The following is an 18663-nucleotide window of genomic DNA, read 5'->3' as shown; positions in this document are numbered from 1 at the left end:
GTGATTTTTTTCAGCTCTGAAATGTGCATGCTGTTGGCAGTGTGACTGTTGGATGAAAACTGTGTATTTGAGAGTACAGTGGCTGTGGTGGTCTCTTATGCCAATACTGAGCTACGACAATGTGAAAACTGGTGCTGGGTTAGGTATAAATATTAGCTTATTGCCTGCTTTGGATTTTAATGCTTGCAGTGTTAGAAGGAAGTACAACTGTGTAATCTTAACAATAAGTTAATGACACTTTTTGTGTGGGAATGTAAATCTGCTTATCATTCACGCCCAGCCCCCACTCACACACATTTCCAAAGGCTTTCATATGCCTCCTTTGAGAGAACTAATGATACTGTATCAGCTTTCTTCCTATTTAGATATTTATTTCATATTTGCTTGAAGAATCAGGCCAATGTTTTTGAAAGCACATTTAACTATACCATATGCCTACTTAAATCATCCCTATCAAACAAGTTGTAGGATGATGCTCTGGTTCATTCTGTTCTGTTTTCTCTTCCTTCACAATGTGTTTATGTATATTTATCCAATTTGTTCTGTTCCTCTTGCCAAATTGCAGGTTTGAGATCTCAGCTATGCAGGGGCAGCTGTGCTATTGTTGATGTCTTACAAAACAAAGGTCACAGACTGAGCCTGTATCACTAGAACTAATGACAGCTGTATGTTAACCATTATGGTACAGACACAGAATTGATCAGGGTTCATGGATCCTCAGAAGCATGAATAAATCTTACCTTGCCCTTTGGTAAGCAAGAGCTCAAGTCACATTTTTGAGAACTAATTTTTGTGCAAATTAGCCCCTTGTAAAATATCCTGCTGTTTGTTTAATTTATTGACACAATTTCTTCCTCGGGAGGGGGGTGCAGGGGAGGTGGGAAACAGCCCCATGACAAAAAGCTTAAGTCTGGAAAATAAAATGACACCCAAATTGGAAGGAACTAGCCTTAGCTTTTCCCACTGTTGAGACTGATAAGACTTAACAGCTGTCCCAACCTAGGAAGCCACTGACCACAGAAAAAGCAGGCTACCACAAGATGACATTTCCTTGAAGAAGGTTGTTGCCAAACCTAGCTCAGCAACTCTAAGCATTGAAACAGCAGGGTGGGACTGTTTCAAATGTCCTTTGTTTGCTAGAAGAGATCAATCTGCAAGGCCTGTGAATTCAAAACTCTTTGCCCCTTGGGTGGCCTGACATATTATTCCTTCTTTTCCTGCTGCCTTTCAGACCAGAAGCCAAGAGTCCAAAGTTACTTAAAAGGATTTTTTTGAGCTACATGTAGCTTTTGAAGAGGAGGGAATGTAATAGCTTGAGCAGACTAACAAGATGAGGCACATGTCCACATACACAGCTCTGAGACCATACAGCTGGCTTTGAGGCAGCCTATCTAAGGCTAGTTCGCCAGTGTGCTATTAATTATTTAAAAGAGAGCACTGGGGGAACTACCACTGCATCTGTCACTTGCATGCAGGCTGAACCTTCACTCATTGCAGGGCAGATGTGTTTATTAGAAACATGTACCAACTAGCTACTTAATGGGTTAGACTTGTTAGCCAGAAGTTAATTAGGCAAACATAGTAAACATCAGTCACCTTACAAAGAATCAGTCCTTTAACACTGCTTTTTCTTCTTTAGAACTTCTATTTCAACCACAAGAAAAAGAAAGGTAAAAGTAAAGATTCCATGAAAGAGCTGCAGTACAAAATAGATGTATAGAATTTCATCATGTGAATGAACTTAAACTGCAATGCTCCAGATGATTGCCTTAACTGTGTTCCTCTTAATACTCCAGGAATACTAGCATATGGGAGAATGCAGGGAGGCTTAAGGACCTACAGGTGTTGGAGAAGATAAGGAAAATAACAATGTAAGAAGTCTTTCTCAGTGTGGTCAAGTCAAACTGCTGCTGTATATAATGTACACACCCCTGAAGACACAAGTACTTGTGTGGCATTTTGCCTGCATGGTGAACTCTGAAACACTGCTGGCCAATGTAACACACTTTTGTTCCCCAAGATATGAAACTCAAAAGTAATGTTTGACTTTCTGGCTCCCAGGTTCATGTTACAAGGACCACTGGATGGAGGAAAGGCATAATATGTTGTATCTTTGTGTTAGTTGGGGCAGGGGAGAATAGTTGAGATCCTTTGTTAGAGGCCTGCCATGACAACCATTTTGTAGAACACCTTTCAGCTGCTCTCATTCGAGAGCAGCTGTCTGGAAACCAAATGAGGTAATTTGCAGGATGGAGCCTACAGTCCATTCATCTTCACTGTCTGTTTGCTTTAATGTGTCCATGTTCTTCCTCTTAAATCTGGTGCAGGTATTAATAAAAATGACACTTAGAAAGAGAGGAAAAAAGATTTGAAGTACCACTTCTACAGTCATGGAAACATCTTTTACTCAAAGCACCTAGAATTAAATATGAAGCACATGCTTCCTTCTTTGTATTGAGAGATAGCTTCCCAAGAAGATGGAAACTGAGGGAAAGAGTGCCACTGACAGCTTGGGTGTGAACTCTTGGGCTTTCAGCTAATTTTAGCTTTCACCTGCATAGCTGCTGTAAAGAATATTCAGGGCCCCTCAAGTAGTGAGCAGCTCCCACAGTACTGTTTTACTTTGAAGTGTTTGTACGTTAATTTGTAAGAAACACATAGGAAGAAATACCATGGGTTCACAAATCTCCTCCTCCAACTGGAGAGAATTAAAAGCTCTTCTGGACTACAAAACCTCAAGCCCCTGTTGAGAGGTGCTTCCATAGCCATGTTTAAGTTGAAGTTTGTAGCTAATTCCAATTGTACTTAACCCTCTGGCTCTGTATGTGTGCTCTACAGAAAAACAGAGCAGCTAATTCTGATGTAATTCTGAACTTCAGAGATTAAGACCATACTACTAAAACCTGGGCCAAAGACAGAAAACTCTTGCCTGCATTCAGGCTATCACAAGTTACAAAAATGGTATAAAAAGAGAAGAAATAGAATCATAGAATGGTAGGGACCTTTAGAGATCATCTAGTCCAAGCCCCCTGCAGAAGCTGGTTCACCTAGATCAGGTCGCATAGGAACATGTCCAAAATTGAGGCTGTTTTAGCAGTAGCTCAAACAAATATACAGAGGTGAATGTGCAGAACAAGCAAAATGTCAGTGTCAAACACTGACAGCCAGGTAGCATTATTAAACATGACAATTCTTGTTGTAGAAAACAACTTCTTTTCTAAAAGTGAAACAGAACAAGAAAAGAAAAATGTCATATGTAAGGAAGTTGAGAAATTTCTTAAGAGCAAGACCCGTGGATGCAATGCTGGTTAAGCTAGTTAATGGAATAGGTTCTTTAAGGCTGAAGGTGCTACATAAAGTAGCACCTTCCTCATCTTTTTATTCCAAAGAGATAAGGGACAAAATCTGACTTGTAAAAACAGGATTAAAAGGAAACTAACAATAAAACAAAAATATTAAAATCTAAAGACCTGAGAAACCACACAATGCATAACCCATACACTGCTGTTAGTGTTTCTGAATTCCCTCTGAGCTGCCATCCCATTCATAAATGAGTGCAGAACAAGCAAAGCAGCTGTTGTCAACAGGAAGAACAAAGACTTGAACGACACAGGTTCCTCCAGTGAGAAATCTGGTTAATAGCCAAATAAAAGCATGTCTCAAGGTGGCATTTGCAGCTCCAAAACATGAAGGCATGTGTTTAGTCCTAGAGATCATTTCCCACCACATTATTTTTCTAGGACAAAATTTCTTTCTTAGAGTCAGTCTAAGCTATTTATTCCCCAGTTATATTCAGACTCTTGTAAGGCTTACTCAATAAGGTTAGTATTTCCCTTTGTAAATGCTTATTGGAATGTCCAGATAGGAAGTACATTTAAAGTTACCACTAAACTTGTGAACTTGTGCTGCTGCTAAGAGCCCTTACTATGAGCAATACATTAAAAAAAGATCTGATTATGGCTAACATTATCTCATGCACTGCCGTATGCTTTGCTTCAAGTGAACTGCATGCTGCAGTTGGAACTTCAGTCAGTCACTTTGAAACTGGAGGCAGCTAAGAATTTGGGAATACATACATGGCAATTTTCCTTCCTACCATTCACAAAACAATTCCTATGCAGTCTTTGCTCTTTAAGTGCCACTAGCTGTTCATGTTGGACAGAATGTAGGAAGGGATATATGCAAGCTGAAGCCAACATGACTTGAAGGGAGGGCAAATAAGGTAATTAAACAACAGTAGTGCACACTGTATCACTTCTGCATGCAATCCGATCATAAATTCAAGGTCACTGCAAACAAAGTTTCACTTGCACTCAGGTTTATGTTTGGATTTGACCTTTTTGGCTTGGTTATTCCTTACACTTACAAGCCCACGGAGAAAGATACTGACCACTTCTGTTCTAGGGGGCGCCTTGTGTAGAGTCAAGTGCCATTCACAGACAGGCTGTCAAAGTGTTACTCAACTGAGAGATGGAAATCATGTAGTATTTAAATTATGGCAGTGATCCCACTTAACCTGGTGTTTGCCCTTTGGTGCTTTGAAATGCACAACCAACATAGACTTATAAAAATATACCAGTTTTTCCTGTACTGATATTCCAAAGAGACAATGGTTTTATGACTACAGACACACTTAAAGTAACAGCAAGCTCAAATAAACGTCTGATTCAGTGTCATTCCCTTGAGCTGTGGCAGGACAGCAAATTCAAGCCTGAGCTAAAAAGAGGAACTAATTTCCTCAAATATTTTGCAAGATACTAAAGTTATATAGCTTTTAAATGGTCAATGCAGCAGAATATGAGTCAGTTTTAGTAAACCAGCTTAACTATAACATTATATTTGCCCTCACAGTATGTAAGTTACCTCTCAAAGTACACAAAGCAAAGCTAGTCAACTAGGGTTTGTCTCCTTATCTTCTTCCTGCAGAGCACACATGGAATCTATCCTTTCCAAATTATTTCAATACTTTCTAATATTATTTATAATGAATAGGTTGCTCATGTAGAAATCCCAAGTAATTCTCATTTGCTAGCTAATAGAGGGTCTTTTAAAATCAACTGGTTTTGTAAACAGACTAGGTAATTTTGCACTTCAGAAGTAAAAGACAAGAAGTTATTTTCAGTGGCACAAGAAACACAGTCATGGTGTCACAACCTAAGGATACCACATCTATTTGCTGTTCTGTACTGAGAAAAAAAAACAGGCTTTTGAAAGACTGGTTAAATTATAGCTGGCATTTTGGAGGCTCCTAACAAAATACAGCCAGCGGCTAGAAAGAAAGTTTGAATACACAATGACACAAGTCCAGGAGACCATGGGTTTACCAACCCAACGTCTTGGGTACTTTGGCATTTTACTTGTTCCACATGGAACAAGTGGAATTGTTCGGCATTTGAAAACTGATAATCTGTCAGTCAACAAAAAATGTCTCCAAAATATATGAAACCTGTAAAGTTAGTCTCTACCACTTAACCAAGCTGCAGGTTTAAAAGTCACAAAGCTTACTTTGTCTGCCTGTGTTGCTCTTGATTTCACTAGAAAGAACACTACAAAAAGAGCAGACCAGTTGATGCTATGTGAGCGACTAATCTTAGCTCCACTACATGAGGCATTACTGGGAGTTATCCAGCAATAGCCTAGGCTGTGCCAATGGAAAGTCAAGAGATCAAGTATGTACATATCTTTCATGGCTGTCAGTCTTCTGCATAGGAAATGGTTTATTTCTGAGCCAAAGTTGTAATTGCATCAATACCAGGTTATGGAATTACACTTCACATAGTAACTAGTGAAAAAAATTGTGTTCTTGTGAAGCTGTACCATTTCCTGTGTGTTGTTCATGCATCATTCTTAAAAACACTGCTGAGTGTGCTTCCACTTGGACTGTGCTTTAATTTATATCAACACTCCATGTGTTTCGTAGTATTTGGCAGGAAAGGCTGTTTACATACTCTCAGACTGACCATGTGTGGAAAAGCACAGCTTCAGGTCTTGGGGTGCTTGATACTAGGGATCTAATCTACTGCTGCTCTTCTGTTGTAAGGTAACGCCACTGAAATACTTGGCATGGAGAGGAGGGGTTCTTAATCTGACTGATTTACATGGTTCTGATGACAAAATGAGTTCTCTTACAACTGCACATGGTGCTGTTTTGTTTTAGTTCAGACAGCAGTTTGTTGCAGCTGTTTTGTTGTACAATTGGCACACAACTACATGTAGTCTAGCTCAACTGAAAATGGTGCAACTGCACTATGGAATATAAAGGCACATAGGTCTAAAACTCCTGTTACACATTATGACAAGAACAACAGTTCACATAGCTATGTAAACAGTGATTTGAGTATCAGGATAACATAACAGCATTAAAAACTCATGTCCTTCCTCTGTTCTCCACGTAATGCTCCTCCATGCATGTTTTCCCTGTGTTGCAGCAAAGCAGCACTCACTCCCCAGAGAGAAGCTTTGGCTGCTGCATAGAGGCTACAATGCAGCTCCTTTGCTGGGATTCACCCCACTCTTCTACTGGGGTTAATTATTGAAGTTTTTTTCTTCTACCACTTTCTAACTTTTCTCCTCATGGTTGAAATTTTATGCACAAAACAGATGTATATTTAGGGTTTTGCTATCAAAGTGCAGGTAAGGTTGTTGACTGCTGCTCAACTCAAAGGTAACTACTGAAAACCTTAAACTAGTAAGAGTTGTCATAGAAAAATGACAATGCAGAGCTGTAGCAAACTGCTGTGCTTCCTACTCCATTACTATTAATCTCACCCCAAACAATTCTCTGGAAAGAACTATTTGCAAAACAAGGAGAAAGTCAACAGCCTGTAAGCCTTCATCCTCCTACAGGGCCAAGATCTGACATGCAGTTTCCTGACTTCTGGTTAGCTTAGAATTTCACAAATCTGAACAATGAAATTGAAGTGATCTTAAAAGCCTAGGGCATTTAAGAGGAGGAGGGAGAGATTAGTTCTCAAAGGGCCAGAAGTAATGTGCAGCCATGGCCAGTGACACTTAGAAGGCTGGAACTGCAGTTTAGCCACAGTGCTGTTTTGAGATTGCTGCTGCTGTTAAATTAGTGCCTTGTTTTATCATTACATGTTGAGCACTGGTATGCATCTTGACACATAATTTTAATAATAGCTTGTAAGTGTCAGTGATAATGTAATCTATGTAACAATGAGCCTAAAGATTATCCAGAAGAGAGCATATTATGCCCTGTTAAAACAGCTAATCTGCATAAAACTTATGACAAGCCAGACCTTTTCAGTGTTTAATAAACTGGCTGAATATTCATTTTTAAGGCACTGTCCAAATTGGTTTGGTCACAGATGACTATTTAAAGCCCATTCCAAAGCTGGCAAATACACTAGGGAAATAACACGGGGGGGCGGGAGAGAACGCAACAACAAACCACTCTCATTAAAACAACAAAAGACAGCCTATAGACAAAACCCTTCATGATTAACGTCAGGAATAACAGGTCCAAATCTAACAAAACATAGCATGATGTTTGTTTCAAGTACTTACTGGCCACTTTTGTATAGGATTGGTGCAGGGCAGAGTAAAAAGTCCGATTCCACCGTTTTTGGTTTTTCATCTGAAAAAAACCAAATCACACGAGCTTAATATTCTGTGTTGCCTGAGAAGCTGACATGTGAACATGCTATGAACTGCCTTCCCTTCTCTCAGTATGCTGGTTTGGTAGTGTCTGGAACTTGCAGGCAAGGCAGGCTCAGGTCAGGGAATAAATCTGCTTTTTCAAAGCTGCTCCTTGGACATACAAGCCCAGAGCTGACTTTAAATATGAGTGTGAACCTACATTACATTGCTTACTTCATTTTACTCAAGTCAGTTTATGCTTGTCCAGAGAGAAAATTTCCCGGAATTGAGACCATTTTTGCCAAGAGTGAGAGCATTATTACAGGCTTCCTAATAGCTGGAAGATTGTTGTTTTCTAATTAGCTCCAATCCTGGGCACTGCATTCAAGGACTATTTTATCAGTTGTGATTGGAGTGTCAGTTTCTCCAGTGTTTCGCATGCTTTTGAGTCTCTTATCTTTTTGGAAATGGGTTACAAAGCTCTTCTACCTCATGCATTTGGTAAGCTGCGAGAAATTCTGCTCTTGTGTGCAGAACCCTCCTCTCAGACTTCCCCACAGCAAGACTTTTAATTTCTGTACTGGAGCTGCTCCTGCAAGCATGGACTATTTCCTGATTTAGAGGTGAGAGCAGATAAATGATCTGCCAGATAAACTTGGAGATGACTCTGTCCTGCATTTAGGGAACAGGCGGACGTACAAGTAGTTCAGGGGCAGCTGAAGGAGGAGCTGTTAGCATAAATGAGCTTTTCTTATGTGCTATAATCTGCACTGACTGCTTGGCCTAGATTTGGGGCTAGTTGTGAGGTGGGGAAGAGAGATTAGCACATTGCCATATGTTTTTGTCTTAATGGTATGTTTCATAGATTATTTTTCTATCCCACGGCTACATTTGGCAGGTTTCCTTTCTAGCATTTGGTAATGGTTCTTTATAAATGCAAAATGAGAAAGATGCCAAATGCATCTTTTAAAACCAGAACAACTGACAAAATAACGGTTTGCTCTGAGGCTGGTCCCAAAGCAGAGCCCAGGCTATCAGTAAGGGAAACTCTAACATGAAAGTACATCATCATGCAAGTGCCCTCTGTCATGCCCTCAAATGGTGAAGGTTCTGCCAAGAGACTGACAGTTTGTTGTACAGAAGAACACAATAACACAGAAAAATTTTCCTTTTCTTGGGGCCATCTCCTTCCTCCTGCTACTGCTCAAAGAGCCCTTCCTAATTTTTCATCCATTTGAGCTCCAATGGTCTCATTTAGTTTTTCTCTGAGATAAAAGCACTTGGAGCCCAGCACAGGCTGTCAACAATGAACTTGTGTATCAAGGGAAGGATCACAATAAATTTCCCTATTTCCTACCTATACTACTCCCCAAACATGTGCTGTTGTCCATTGCTGAAGATGAGAACCTGGGTGGGTTGTAGCAGGCCTCTGGCAAGACCCCATACAGCAGATTGTGTTTTTACGCTGCGACATACAATAAATACATCAGTATGCCATTCTCCTACCCTCGCACCCGCTCCTGAAGCCAAGGGAAAAAAAAGTCAGCCCAGAGATCTAGTTTGAAATTCTCACATCAGATGCTAGTGAGTATTTGGGGGCTTCATTCTGTCCAAGTATAGTTATTTCTACCGTGGTAAAGCAGACATACACATGCTGTACAGCTATAAAAGACCGAACAATCAGAGAGATGGAGAAATCAGAGTCAGAAAACACTTTGAAAGGTCGTTTCAAGAAGGCAACAAGCTTCAGACATTGTTCAGTGATGTGTCTAAGCTGTTAAAAGGCTTTCTAGATAATTTGTTTCAGGCGTGAGAAAAGTTCACAGTGAGAACCGTTCTCCTAATACAACACCTAGATCTGCTGCAGAATCTGAAGCTTGTTGCCTCTTTTTCTATCTAAGGATTGACAGAGACCAGATTATTTTTCTCATCCTTGCAGCAGCCCATACTTAACTACTACTTTGGTCATTCCTCATTTCCTGTAGATATAACAAACTGAACCTTTCTGTCCTTTACAGCTTGTGTTCTGGACTTCTGTCCATCCTTGCCAGCTTCCTCTGGACATCTTCCACAGTGGATTGGATCCCTGACATGTAGTACGGGGCACGTAAAAATTCAAGTTCCTAGAGACTACAGTTGGCAGCACAGCACTGAATTCAAACAGCACCACAACCTACCCATCATTACGCACTGTAAGCTGATTTGGTGTATGCTGCTAGAATTGCTACTTTGAGCGTGACAGTACTATCTCCTGGCAGGACAATATGTTGGTGATGCTTAAAGAGAGATTTAGCTATTTTCCATAACTTTTGTATTCCATAGGTCCTTATCTCCACCGGTATCTTAATGTACTCCGTCAGAACATCTTGAATGGTATGAATGCCACAACAAACATAGCCATATTGGGGCACGCCCCAAAACACGTGAAGAAGGTATGTGCTGTTGTTTTAACTTTGCAAACGGACAGACTTGGGTATAGAGAAGTGACTGCTCATGGTAAAGAACAAGTCAGGAGCAAAGTAGGAATAGAACTGAGGAGTCCTGATAACATGCAAACCAGACAATTCAATTGAAACTGTAGTTCTAATGATCTTCAGGTCATGTAACTTGGTGTCTTGACTATTTACCCTAGAGAGTGTGAAATTACTTTTATTCACTTGGAACTCAACTAGTCTGTTTGCCCCTTCTGCAAGTAAGAAAGGTACACCACGATAATAAATACACAACTGCAGAAATAATGTTGCCAAATAATTTCCAAATTCTAGCTCTATGATGATAATTCAGGCAACAAATTTAAAGCAGTAAGCTATAGGTTAGTGTAGGAAACAAAGGTAACAAATTTTAAGTGAAACTGAATGGAAATTGTTGTGAGCAGATTTTATTTACACATGCTGCCTTTATCCAAGAGTACCATGCTGCTCTGTTTTTCTTACAAAATATTTTACATATTGAAGAGACATGAGTAATTTACAGCCCAATCAAGTATATATGATGTCCAGAGTAAGGAAGATAATGTGCTGGAAACACATGTTCAATTCAGTAGGAATTTAAAACACACTAATATAAAAATCAGACAGTAGAAAAGGAAAGAATCAGTTGGGTTTTTTTTCTACGGTCCATTTTTTGGTCACTTTTCCAGTCTGGCTTGCTTGTAAGGGATACTGCTTTGAGCGAGAAGTTGGATGTACTTATACTATCCATCCACTTCAGTTTCCAGATAGAAAAAGCGGCAAGGCTTCCACTAATGGGATATTTTCCATCATCATCTACTTTGTGCCAGTTCAGGGAAAAGAGTAGCACAAGGAGAGTAATCCAGACTCCAGAACGACTTCTCTTCTGCTCTGCTGCAAATTAATGCACTGGGCAATAGAAGACCAAGTTCTCAGTATTTTGCTGCAAATTAAACTCTCCATGAGGATACTTAATCAGATACCAAAATTAGTCTGCACTACCTCTCAATTACTTTTAGACCTTTTCTAACTTCTGCAGCCTTCCACTCCCAAAGTTTTCCCCAATTACAGTTGTTTGACAAAGGAATAACTAAGGATTGTAACATCTGGCCAATGGTGACTTGTAATAATACTTTTTTTTCAAACTCATAATTTACAGCTAATGGCAATTGGATAGTAAGTTCCAACTACTAAGCAAGATGCATTATAACTCGCATCCTCTTACTAATTCTCAGAGCCTTCCTGTTTTTCTCCTCTTGGATATTTTTTTATTTTAATTAAATGAGTAAATGAGAAGCAAAATAAATTGCTTTTTTGAAAATATAAAGGCAGATAATCTCAAACGTAAATACTTACGAATTGTAGTTCCGTTCACTTGATAGGTACAAGTAACACTATCAGTTCTCCCACCAAGGGTTAAGCCACTTCCTCTAAGTACAACTTGAAACTCCTCTGCAGAGAAAAGGAAAAAACCTTAATCACCATTCCAACTTCTGCAATAAGTCTGACAAGGAGAATTTCAATATAGCTTGCAATAAATGTAGCACAACATAGTAATGCTTCAAATTCAAAAAGTCTCCTTTTTAATTGGCCCCAGTACTGCATTCTTCAGTCAGATCACCAGAGGTTAAATGAAGACTCCTTCCCAAATCTTAGTCATTGAGGCAGCCCTATTAAAATGGAAGTTGATTCAGACTGTCAACAGGATCTGGGGCTCAACTGCATGGCAAGAAAGTTCCTCAGTTGAATACTCTGATAAATGAGAAATCAGGGCCTCCTAGCAAGAAGACTCCCCAAACCTGGATCAGGCCCACTTAAAGAGTGCCAGATGAAGAAAATATTTCTCCTAAGTGCTATTTCTCTGGCAGATGCATAAGAGCCACACTATTTGTGAATTGTGCAGATCAGGAATCAAAATGATTTGTTTACCAAGGCTGCTAATTTCATTGAGATGATATATGTTTTTACAGAAACATCAAAATAAGGAGATTTTACAGCTATCTTATTTTGATTGGTCTCAAACTCTGTGAATTGTGAAACCCAGAAAGGCAACAAGCCCTTAAAATTTTGTGCAACTCTTCTAGTTAATAAATGTATTATCGCTTGCTGCACAAAAGATGTACCGGGGCAGAGCACTAGAAATACTGTTATGAATTTATACAAACACAGGTTATCAAATTTCCCAAAACTCAACTTGGTGAACATGGGTAGAACAGCATGTGTCACAGAGTATAGCTGCTTTGAATATATGAGTTAAGTGCAGAGGGGCAGATAAATGGGTCTCAACTTTTTACATGCATTACCTAAATTATGAAAGTAGGCTCTGGAAGACAGCTCTTCTGAGGAGAAAAATAAGTTAAGAGAGATCTAATCTATCTTAAACTCCTTGAGGTTTTTTTAGGTAGAGATGTTTTACTTTAGAGATCTTTTTCTCTAGACTCCCAAAGGAGTTCTCCTTCGAGTAAAACAAGGAAATTGCAGTCCTATAGTAATCAAGTAGTATTTTGCAATTATATAAACTTACCTCCCACACAGACACTGGATGGCTCCAAATATAAAATCTCAGTGCATGATTGCTTCAAAACCTGTATCAAAGGAGGAAGGTAAACATAAGTAGGTTTTAGAGTGCTATTTCAGTGAGAAACTTTAAAAAAAACAAATGCTTGTCCCTGGAAGATACACATGCACAACTACAGGTTGCATTTGAGTAAGTCTGACTTTGTAGGATGTGGCCTTGACTATATAAAAGTTCTGCATGCCTCCACAATCAAGTTTCCGAAAAGTTCATAAGACTTCAGTTAGTTTGTTAGATCTGGGACAGTCTTCAAAACATAATCATGTCTGATTTTGGTCTTTGCATTTTAGTCCAGATCCCTAACCTAATTTTCCACAAACTCTAATCCTAATGCTAAAGCCAAAAATTATTCACAAGGAGCCTGATCCAAAACCTGATCCAGTCAAAAGCAGTCTTCCAACAATCTGTGGTTCAAGCCAAGTGCACATTATTCCAAATGCTGGCACCCTGCCCTATGTAAAGCAGAGCAAGAATGCACAGTGTTCTTAATTGCACTGCCTTCTGTTGGATAGGGTTTTTTGACTGCTGTAAAAGTCAGCCTACTTGGATTCTCTAACCTGTCCGGGAATATTCTTGGAAACATCTGGGACAAAACAGTTCTTCTGCAGGTGACTTGGAAACACAAGGGATGGGACATAAGAGGAAGAACTAGAGATCCTGGGGTGATTTGTCCTTACATACGTCTCAGACACTACCCCTGGTTCCAGCTAAGTCACATTTTATCCTTGACACATACATCAAGTGATCAAGTTAGCCATGGTCACTTAAGCAGAGGTATAAATAGCACTTAGGTGGTGTTTTACTGCAGACCACTTCATTTTCCATTAAAAAACAGTGTATCTTGTAAGGAATGGGTCAAGCTTATATGAGTGCAACTACTGCTGGAATCTAACCATGAAACCCAGAACTTCCTGCTGCCAGGATCTCAGTTCCAAGGCAGGGCCCTGTCTCTTACATATTACTGTTGTCCATGTTACAGAAATGTTAATGCCTCTCTCTAACCAGGTAATGGGATTTCTACTAACTCGGGGGGAATGTGTATCTTGAACTTTGTAGGGCTAAATGCACACGAAAAAATCCACAATTTAACTGCCTCCTACCTTCATATGATAATATGCAATTTTTTTTCCCAATGGTTTTTAATTTTCCTCTCAGTAAACTTTCATGATGTCTTTACACACATATTTTTACATATTACCCTGTAATATGGGGTATATTTTTAGCAGGATACAATGTTACATGGAATCCATACACTGCAGAAAGTACTGTTACTATCTCCTCTCTACCTCCATTTGCCAAAACTGTGACAGCTCCTGAGCTGGCCTAAGTCTGTTTGTAAATGTATCTGTCTTACTCGTAACTTCTGTTGTTACATGTCCAGGCCCTGTAGAAACAATAACCTATTTGCCACCGTTTCTTATAGCAAAAAGCACACCAAGCTTGAAGAAAAAGAATAGCCTGCCTCATTTAACACTCTGCATATTGCCTGTCTCTCCAGAAACTGCTGTGCTTCAAAGCTCATTTATAAGCATTAAGTAATATTTAAAAGAAGAGACCTTGCAGATGCATATGTTTGGATGAGACAAAGCAGTAGAAAATTTAGGAAAGAATGTAGATTGAGATTCAGTGCAAGTCCATCAGTTTACATTAGCCAAGGATCTCATTTCACATCCAAAAAAGGACTTGGCTTTTTGATTGCTATTTCAGAGTACAGAGAGGAAGAGTTACATAGCTTATCTTAGGGGGGGATTACTTTGTGCAAAAGAAAATATGGACAGAATAAAGCATTCTACTCTTAATGTAAAAATATGTTGTTTCAGGGTCAGATTAACAGTCTATCTTAATGGGACTATAGATTTGGTTTACTACAAAGTATAGCTCTCACAGTTGGCAGTATCAAAGCCCATTGAATTCATTATTTTTTTAGAGCAGGATTATATTCACAGGGAAAACACACTGACTCCTATCCCATCCATATCTGCCCACTGTCTGATGAAGCAGCACCACATTATGAATAGGGGGGTTAGGAAGAGGGGAAGACAATGCCAGACATAATATGTCCTTTCTTGGAAAGCATTCTTTCTGAAATTGCATTGTATCTCAGTGATTTTTCTAACACTGCATTTCCAAAAGCAATATAAAACAGGAAAAGTACCTACTTGGACATGCTTAATGCTCTTTGGTTTTAAGAATAAACTGGGAATAACAACCCCAAGTGAGATCAAATATGGCCTACATTAAATGATGACAATTCATGAACAAAAGTGAATTTCAACATAGGGTTGCCAACACACTGATTTCCTGCACAGCAGCAGGAAATGTAAGGATGCTGCTCTTGACCTAAGGCAGGAAACACTAGGTTTTAATACTGTTTCTCAAAATAAACAATTGCTTTGACATTAATTGTCATTATTTTAGTTACTACTGACCATCCCTTGCCATTTTAATTGTACTGTTGAGATTGATTGATCCTCAATCTCTTTGCAAGGATGGTGGCTTACTGTCATGTTTCACCCACAGAAAGACTACATTAGGAAAAACTGTGAAAACACTAACTTTTGTTTTTGGAAGTTCAACTAGTTGCTTTTGTCCTTTAAAAAGCTTCTTGATAGTCAATGCTTAAAAAAAAAACACAAACAAACTGTAATGGTATAGAAATCTCCCTTGTCCATGAAAATCCTTCCCTTGAACAAGAATCATAAAGTAATCCTAAAGTCACAAAGTAAACCTGAGAAGCAGAAGTAGAAGGAACTTTGTAAAGAATTGACTGGAATGAGGTGGAACCAATATAAAAGCCTACAGACAGCTCTTTGGTCAACTTTTACATTCTGGATTCTTCTCAAGACTTCCCTTAAGCAACACAGAAACATACAAAACTGAGTTTTCCATCAATTAAGTAAAATCAGAGCATTCATGCAAAGAATAAAATCCCATTCACCATACCAAAAACAATCAGTTGGAATGGTTTGGCTCACAAGATATGGTAACTAACATTTAGCTGTCACAATGGAAAACCTGAAAGTATTTTTGGAGACAGCAATCACCAATTGTTCTTTAACATGTGGGAGAGCAGAACATATTTTTGCATCTTCCAAGGATGCATAGAAACTTGTGGCCTTTCTTTTCTCTTGCTTTAGCTCACACTCTTTTCTCTCTGTTCTAATCTCTATTTCTCAGTCCTTCCATGCAATCTGTTCCTTCAAGCTAGCACACTGCACTCCAATAAAGAGCAGCTCTCCTTTCTTTATGAGGAATTATGTGAAGGTGTCTTACCCATTTCACCTTATGATCCATGTTCATAATATTCCTTCATGTCTCTAGATCAGGGTGGTTTCCACTTCACCCTTTCTAGTACCTCTGTGGAATGATCTTTCAACAACAGCTGAAGAGGGATTTTTCCAAGGAGTGTGTTAATTGTCAAGGTCCCCCTTTGCAAGACAGGCAAGCGTGGAGCTCATAAACAGTGTGTGGGAGCTCCCAAGCACAGACAAGACCTGGTATTCTTGCCACTTCTGCAGCCCCAGAGGTGGGATATGACCAGTCTCAGTACCAGCTTTTAATGCAGCTCAGTTTTCTTATCATTTAACAACAGGAAAGTACAAACCAAAGCATGTGTATAATTTCACCCTGCTCCACCTCAATGTTTTTAAAAATGTGTAAGTAACAACAAACTATCTTGCAGTGGAAACATGGGCTGCAAAGCCAACCAGATGGAAACAAACTCTTACAAGAATCTGTACTACACCCCTCTTTCACAGTTCAGGATGATCCAAGCAATGATCTGGCATTGCAAATTCCTTGTTTAGTTATCTACAGCCCACAGGAAAAGCTGCAGTATATGGCCATCCTTGGATAGCATAATTAAACACACCGCTGACACAAAATAAATTCCAGTAAGAGTATAAATTGCCTTAGTTTAACATCATGCAGGTGGAGATTCAGATAGTTTATGTCATTCGTTTCATTTCCAGAGCTCAACATCAGACACAGGGCACTCTCCTCCTGGGCCTGCAAAGGCTTTCCTTCTAGTCATGTTCCAGAAACAAACAATTCCCCACAAACCAAAGTGCAAACCAGAGCTGAAACCCATCAGCCTGGGTCCTGTCACCTCACAGCTTCAGAAATGGAGAACTGTGGAGGAACTACAGAGAGGTTCCAAGTCTGAGGCAGAAGTGTGCTATTTGGAGCTGCTTACAGCTGGAAACAGGTAGAAGCTAATCCAAGCAGAGAGGATCACATGGAAATCATAGCTGTGAGCTTGCCATTTTAACATTTGAGAGGAAGCATATGTGACAGCTAGAAAAAGAGTTTTGCTCTTCAAGGTAGTCAGTCTTTTGTACTTAAAAAAGACCTGAAATTCAAGCCCCAAACATCCTCTTGTTCCACAACAGCAGCAACAAAACAACGGACTGCTGAGGAAACCCTATTCTATAGCTACTCTCTATACAGAATTTGTTCTACCACTGCCAAATTGCAGCAGTGGTAGACAGATATCTAAGATTAGAAAATGCTGCTAATGGTGCTTTCTACAAACAGTTATTACAGCAGCTACCTCAATAACATGTGTCATGAACACAGCTTATGCTCACTGAACATCGCCCAACACAGCTTTAGAAGGTTGGCCGAAGGCAGCGAAACCTCTAAAGCTTTTAGTGAAACCCTGTCTTATGGTTATTAAGTGAATGGACACTGTGTCCAGCTGTGCACTTCTCAGTAATGCAAGTTGTTAATTTCACAATTCTTCCAAGAGCAGGAGTTATCAGAATAAAGGAAAGGAGATATCCCATGGGCACTAAAAAGCAAATTCACCCTTGACGTAAAGTCACCAACATGCACCGGGATTTTACTTGCCCAAAAAGGCTATTCTTTTCTGAACGGGTCAGTTTCAGTTCAGCTGCTGGACTGTCCAATTCTGTCTATAAGCCAGCTATTACACATCTTATCAGCACCTCTGCATACCTTTAAGCATCTGAATATTCTGTTCAATACAGTGGGATGAGATCCTGGCTTACAGTTCAAGATGTCCCTTGCTGATAAAGGCTTTTATGTCTCATGCAAAAAATTAGATTCAGCTTCCTTTCCTGAACGGTCCTGTACATTCTGGCATGTGCACAGTTCTTGGAGGCTCTGTCCTTCACAGGGGTCTCTGTGTACCCTGCTCTTATTATCAGCATCAAGCACTTTCCATCAGACCACTAACAACAGCAAAGCATGTGGCAATTGGAATCAGGAGCATTTAGGTCCTGAACCAGACAGCTGGCACTCAGATTTTCTTTAGTCCTACATTGTCCAATTGTCATCTATCTCAAGCTATTTGAGAGGATTGCAAACCACAGAGTCTTCTGTGCAATGTAAGTGTAATCTTCCTCTGGCACAAAGCAGTACATATGTAAATTTTTTTAAAGCGGCTGAAGAAAGTCCATGACTTTATCAACTTTTCAGTTTGGGACTGCTTTTCACCAGATTTTCACAACCTGATTGTTAATCAGTACTTAAAATCCTTATCAATTCTTATCAGTGGTACGGATTTCTATGCACTTCCCACTAGAAGGTTCTTGAAGGCTTGCATAAACTTCACAGCCCACTTACTAAATAGCATTTATATTTAGCACTTTCAGGATTTTTGTCATTAATGAAACATTTAATTCAATTAGAGATGTTTTACAGAAACACTGTCAGTTTCTGACCTGTAGGTGTCTGAATTGAAAAACAGAATCATATTTCATTAGATTTAAGTTGCAGAAACAATACACTTATAATTTCATTAGCATAGAAAAGGCAGGCATGCCTGAAAAAAATTTTAAGAATGCAGCCAAATAACAAGATGACACAACGCTCACTAGTGCTTATAATCTTTGCAAACTTCACCTGTTTATAACTTTTAGTTTGTCATAGATCTTGCCTCTGCTTTATGCAAATATTTCTTCTAGTACCTCTTGTCACAGACAGGGCCCACCTCTGCTTTGACTCACTCTTCACCCTTGCTACTGCCTCTCAGAAGTTCTCAGAATTTAAACAGTAAAGCTGTACAGCTCCTGC

General features: G+C 39.4%; 1 protein-coding gene across 2 annotated transcripts in view; it reads right to left on the bottom strand.

Moving 5' to 3' along the window:
• Window positions 1-18663, bottom strand: part of ANTXR2 (ANTXR cell adhesion molecule 2) — a 109119-nt gene that overhangs the window by 66248 nt on the left and 24208 nt on the right. For both annotated transcript variants that reach the window (XM_061993807.1, XM_061993806.1), the window contains exons 8-10: window positions 12574-12634; window positions 11406-11501; window positions 7528-7597 (exon numbers count right to left, since the gene is read on the bottom strand). In XM_061993807.1, the coding sequence (XP_061849791.1) occupies window positions 7528-7597; window positions 11406-11501; window positions 12574-12634 (227 nt within the window). The remainder of the gene's footprint in view (window positions 1-7527; window positions 7598-11405; window positions 11502-12573; window positions 12635-18663) is intronic.

Source organism: Colius striatus, chromosome 3, assembly GCF_028858725.1.
Source record: "Colius striatus isolate bColStr4 chromosome 3, bColStr4.1.hap1, whole genome shotgun sequence".
Classification (NCBI taxonomy): domain Eukaryota; kingdom Metazoa; phylum Chordata; class Aves; order Coliiformes; family Coliidae; genus Colius; species Colius striatus.
Note: the sequence above shows the minus strand (reverse complement) of the source record. Positions and strands in the feature narration are given on the sequence as shown.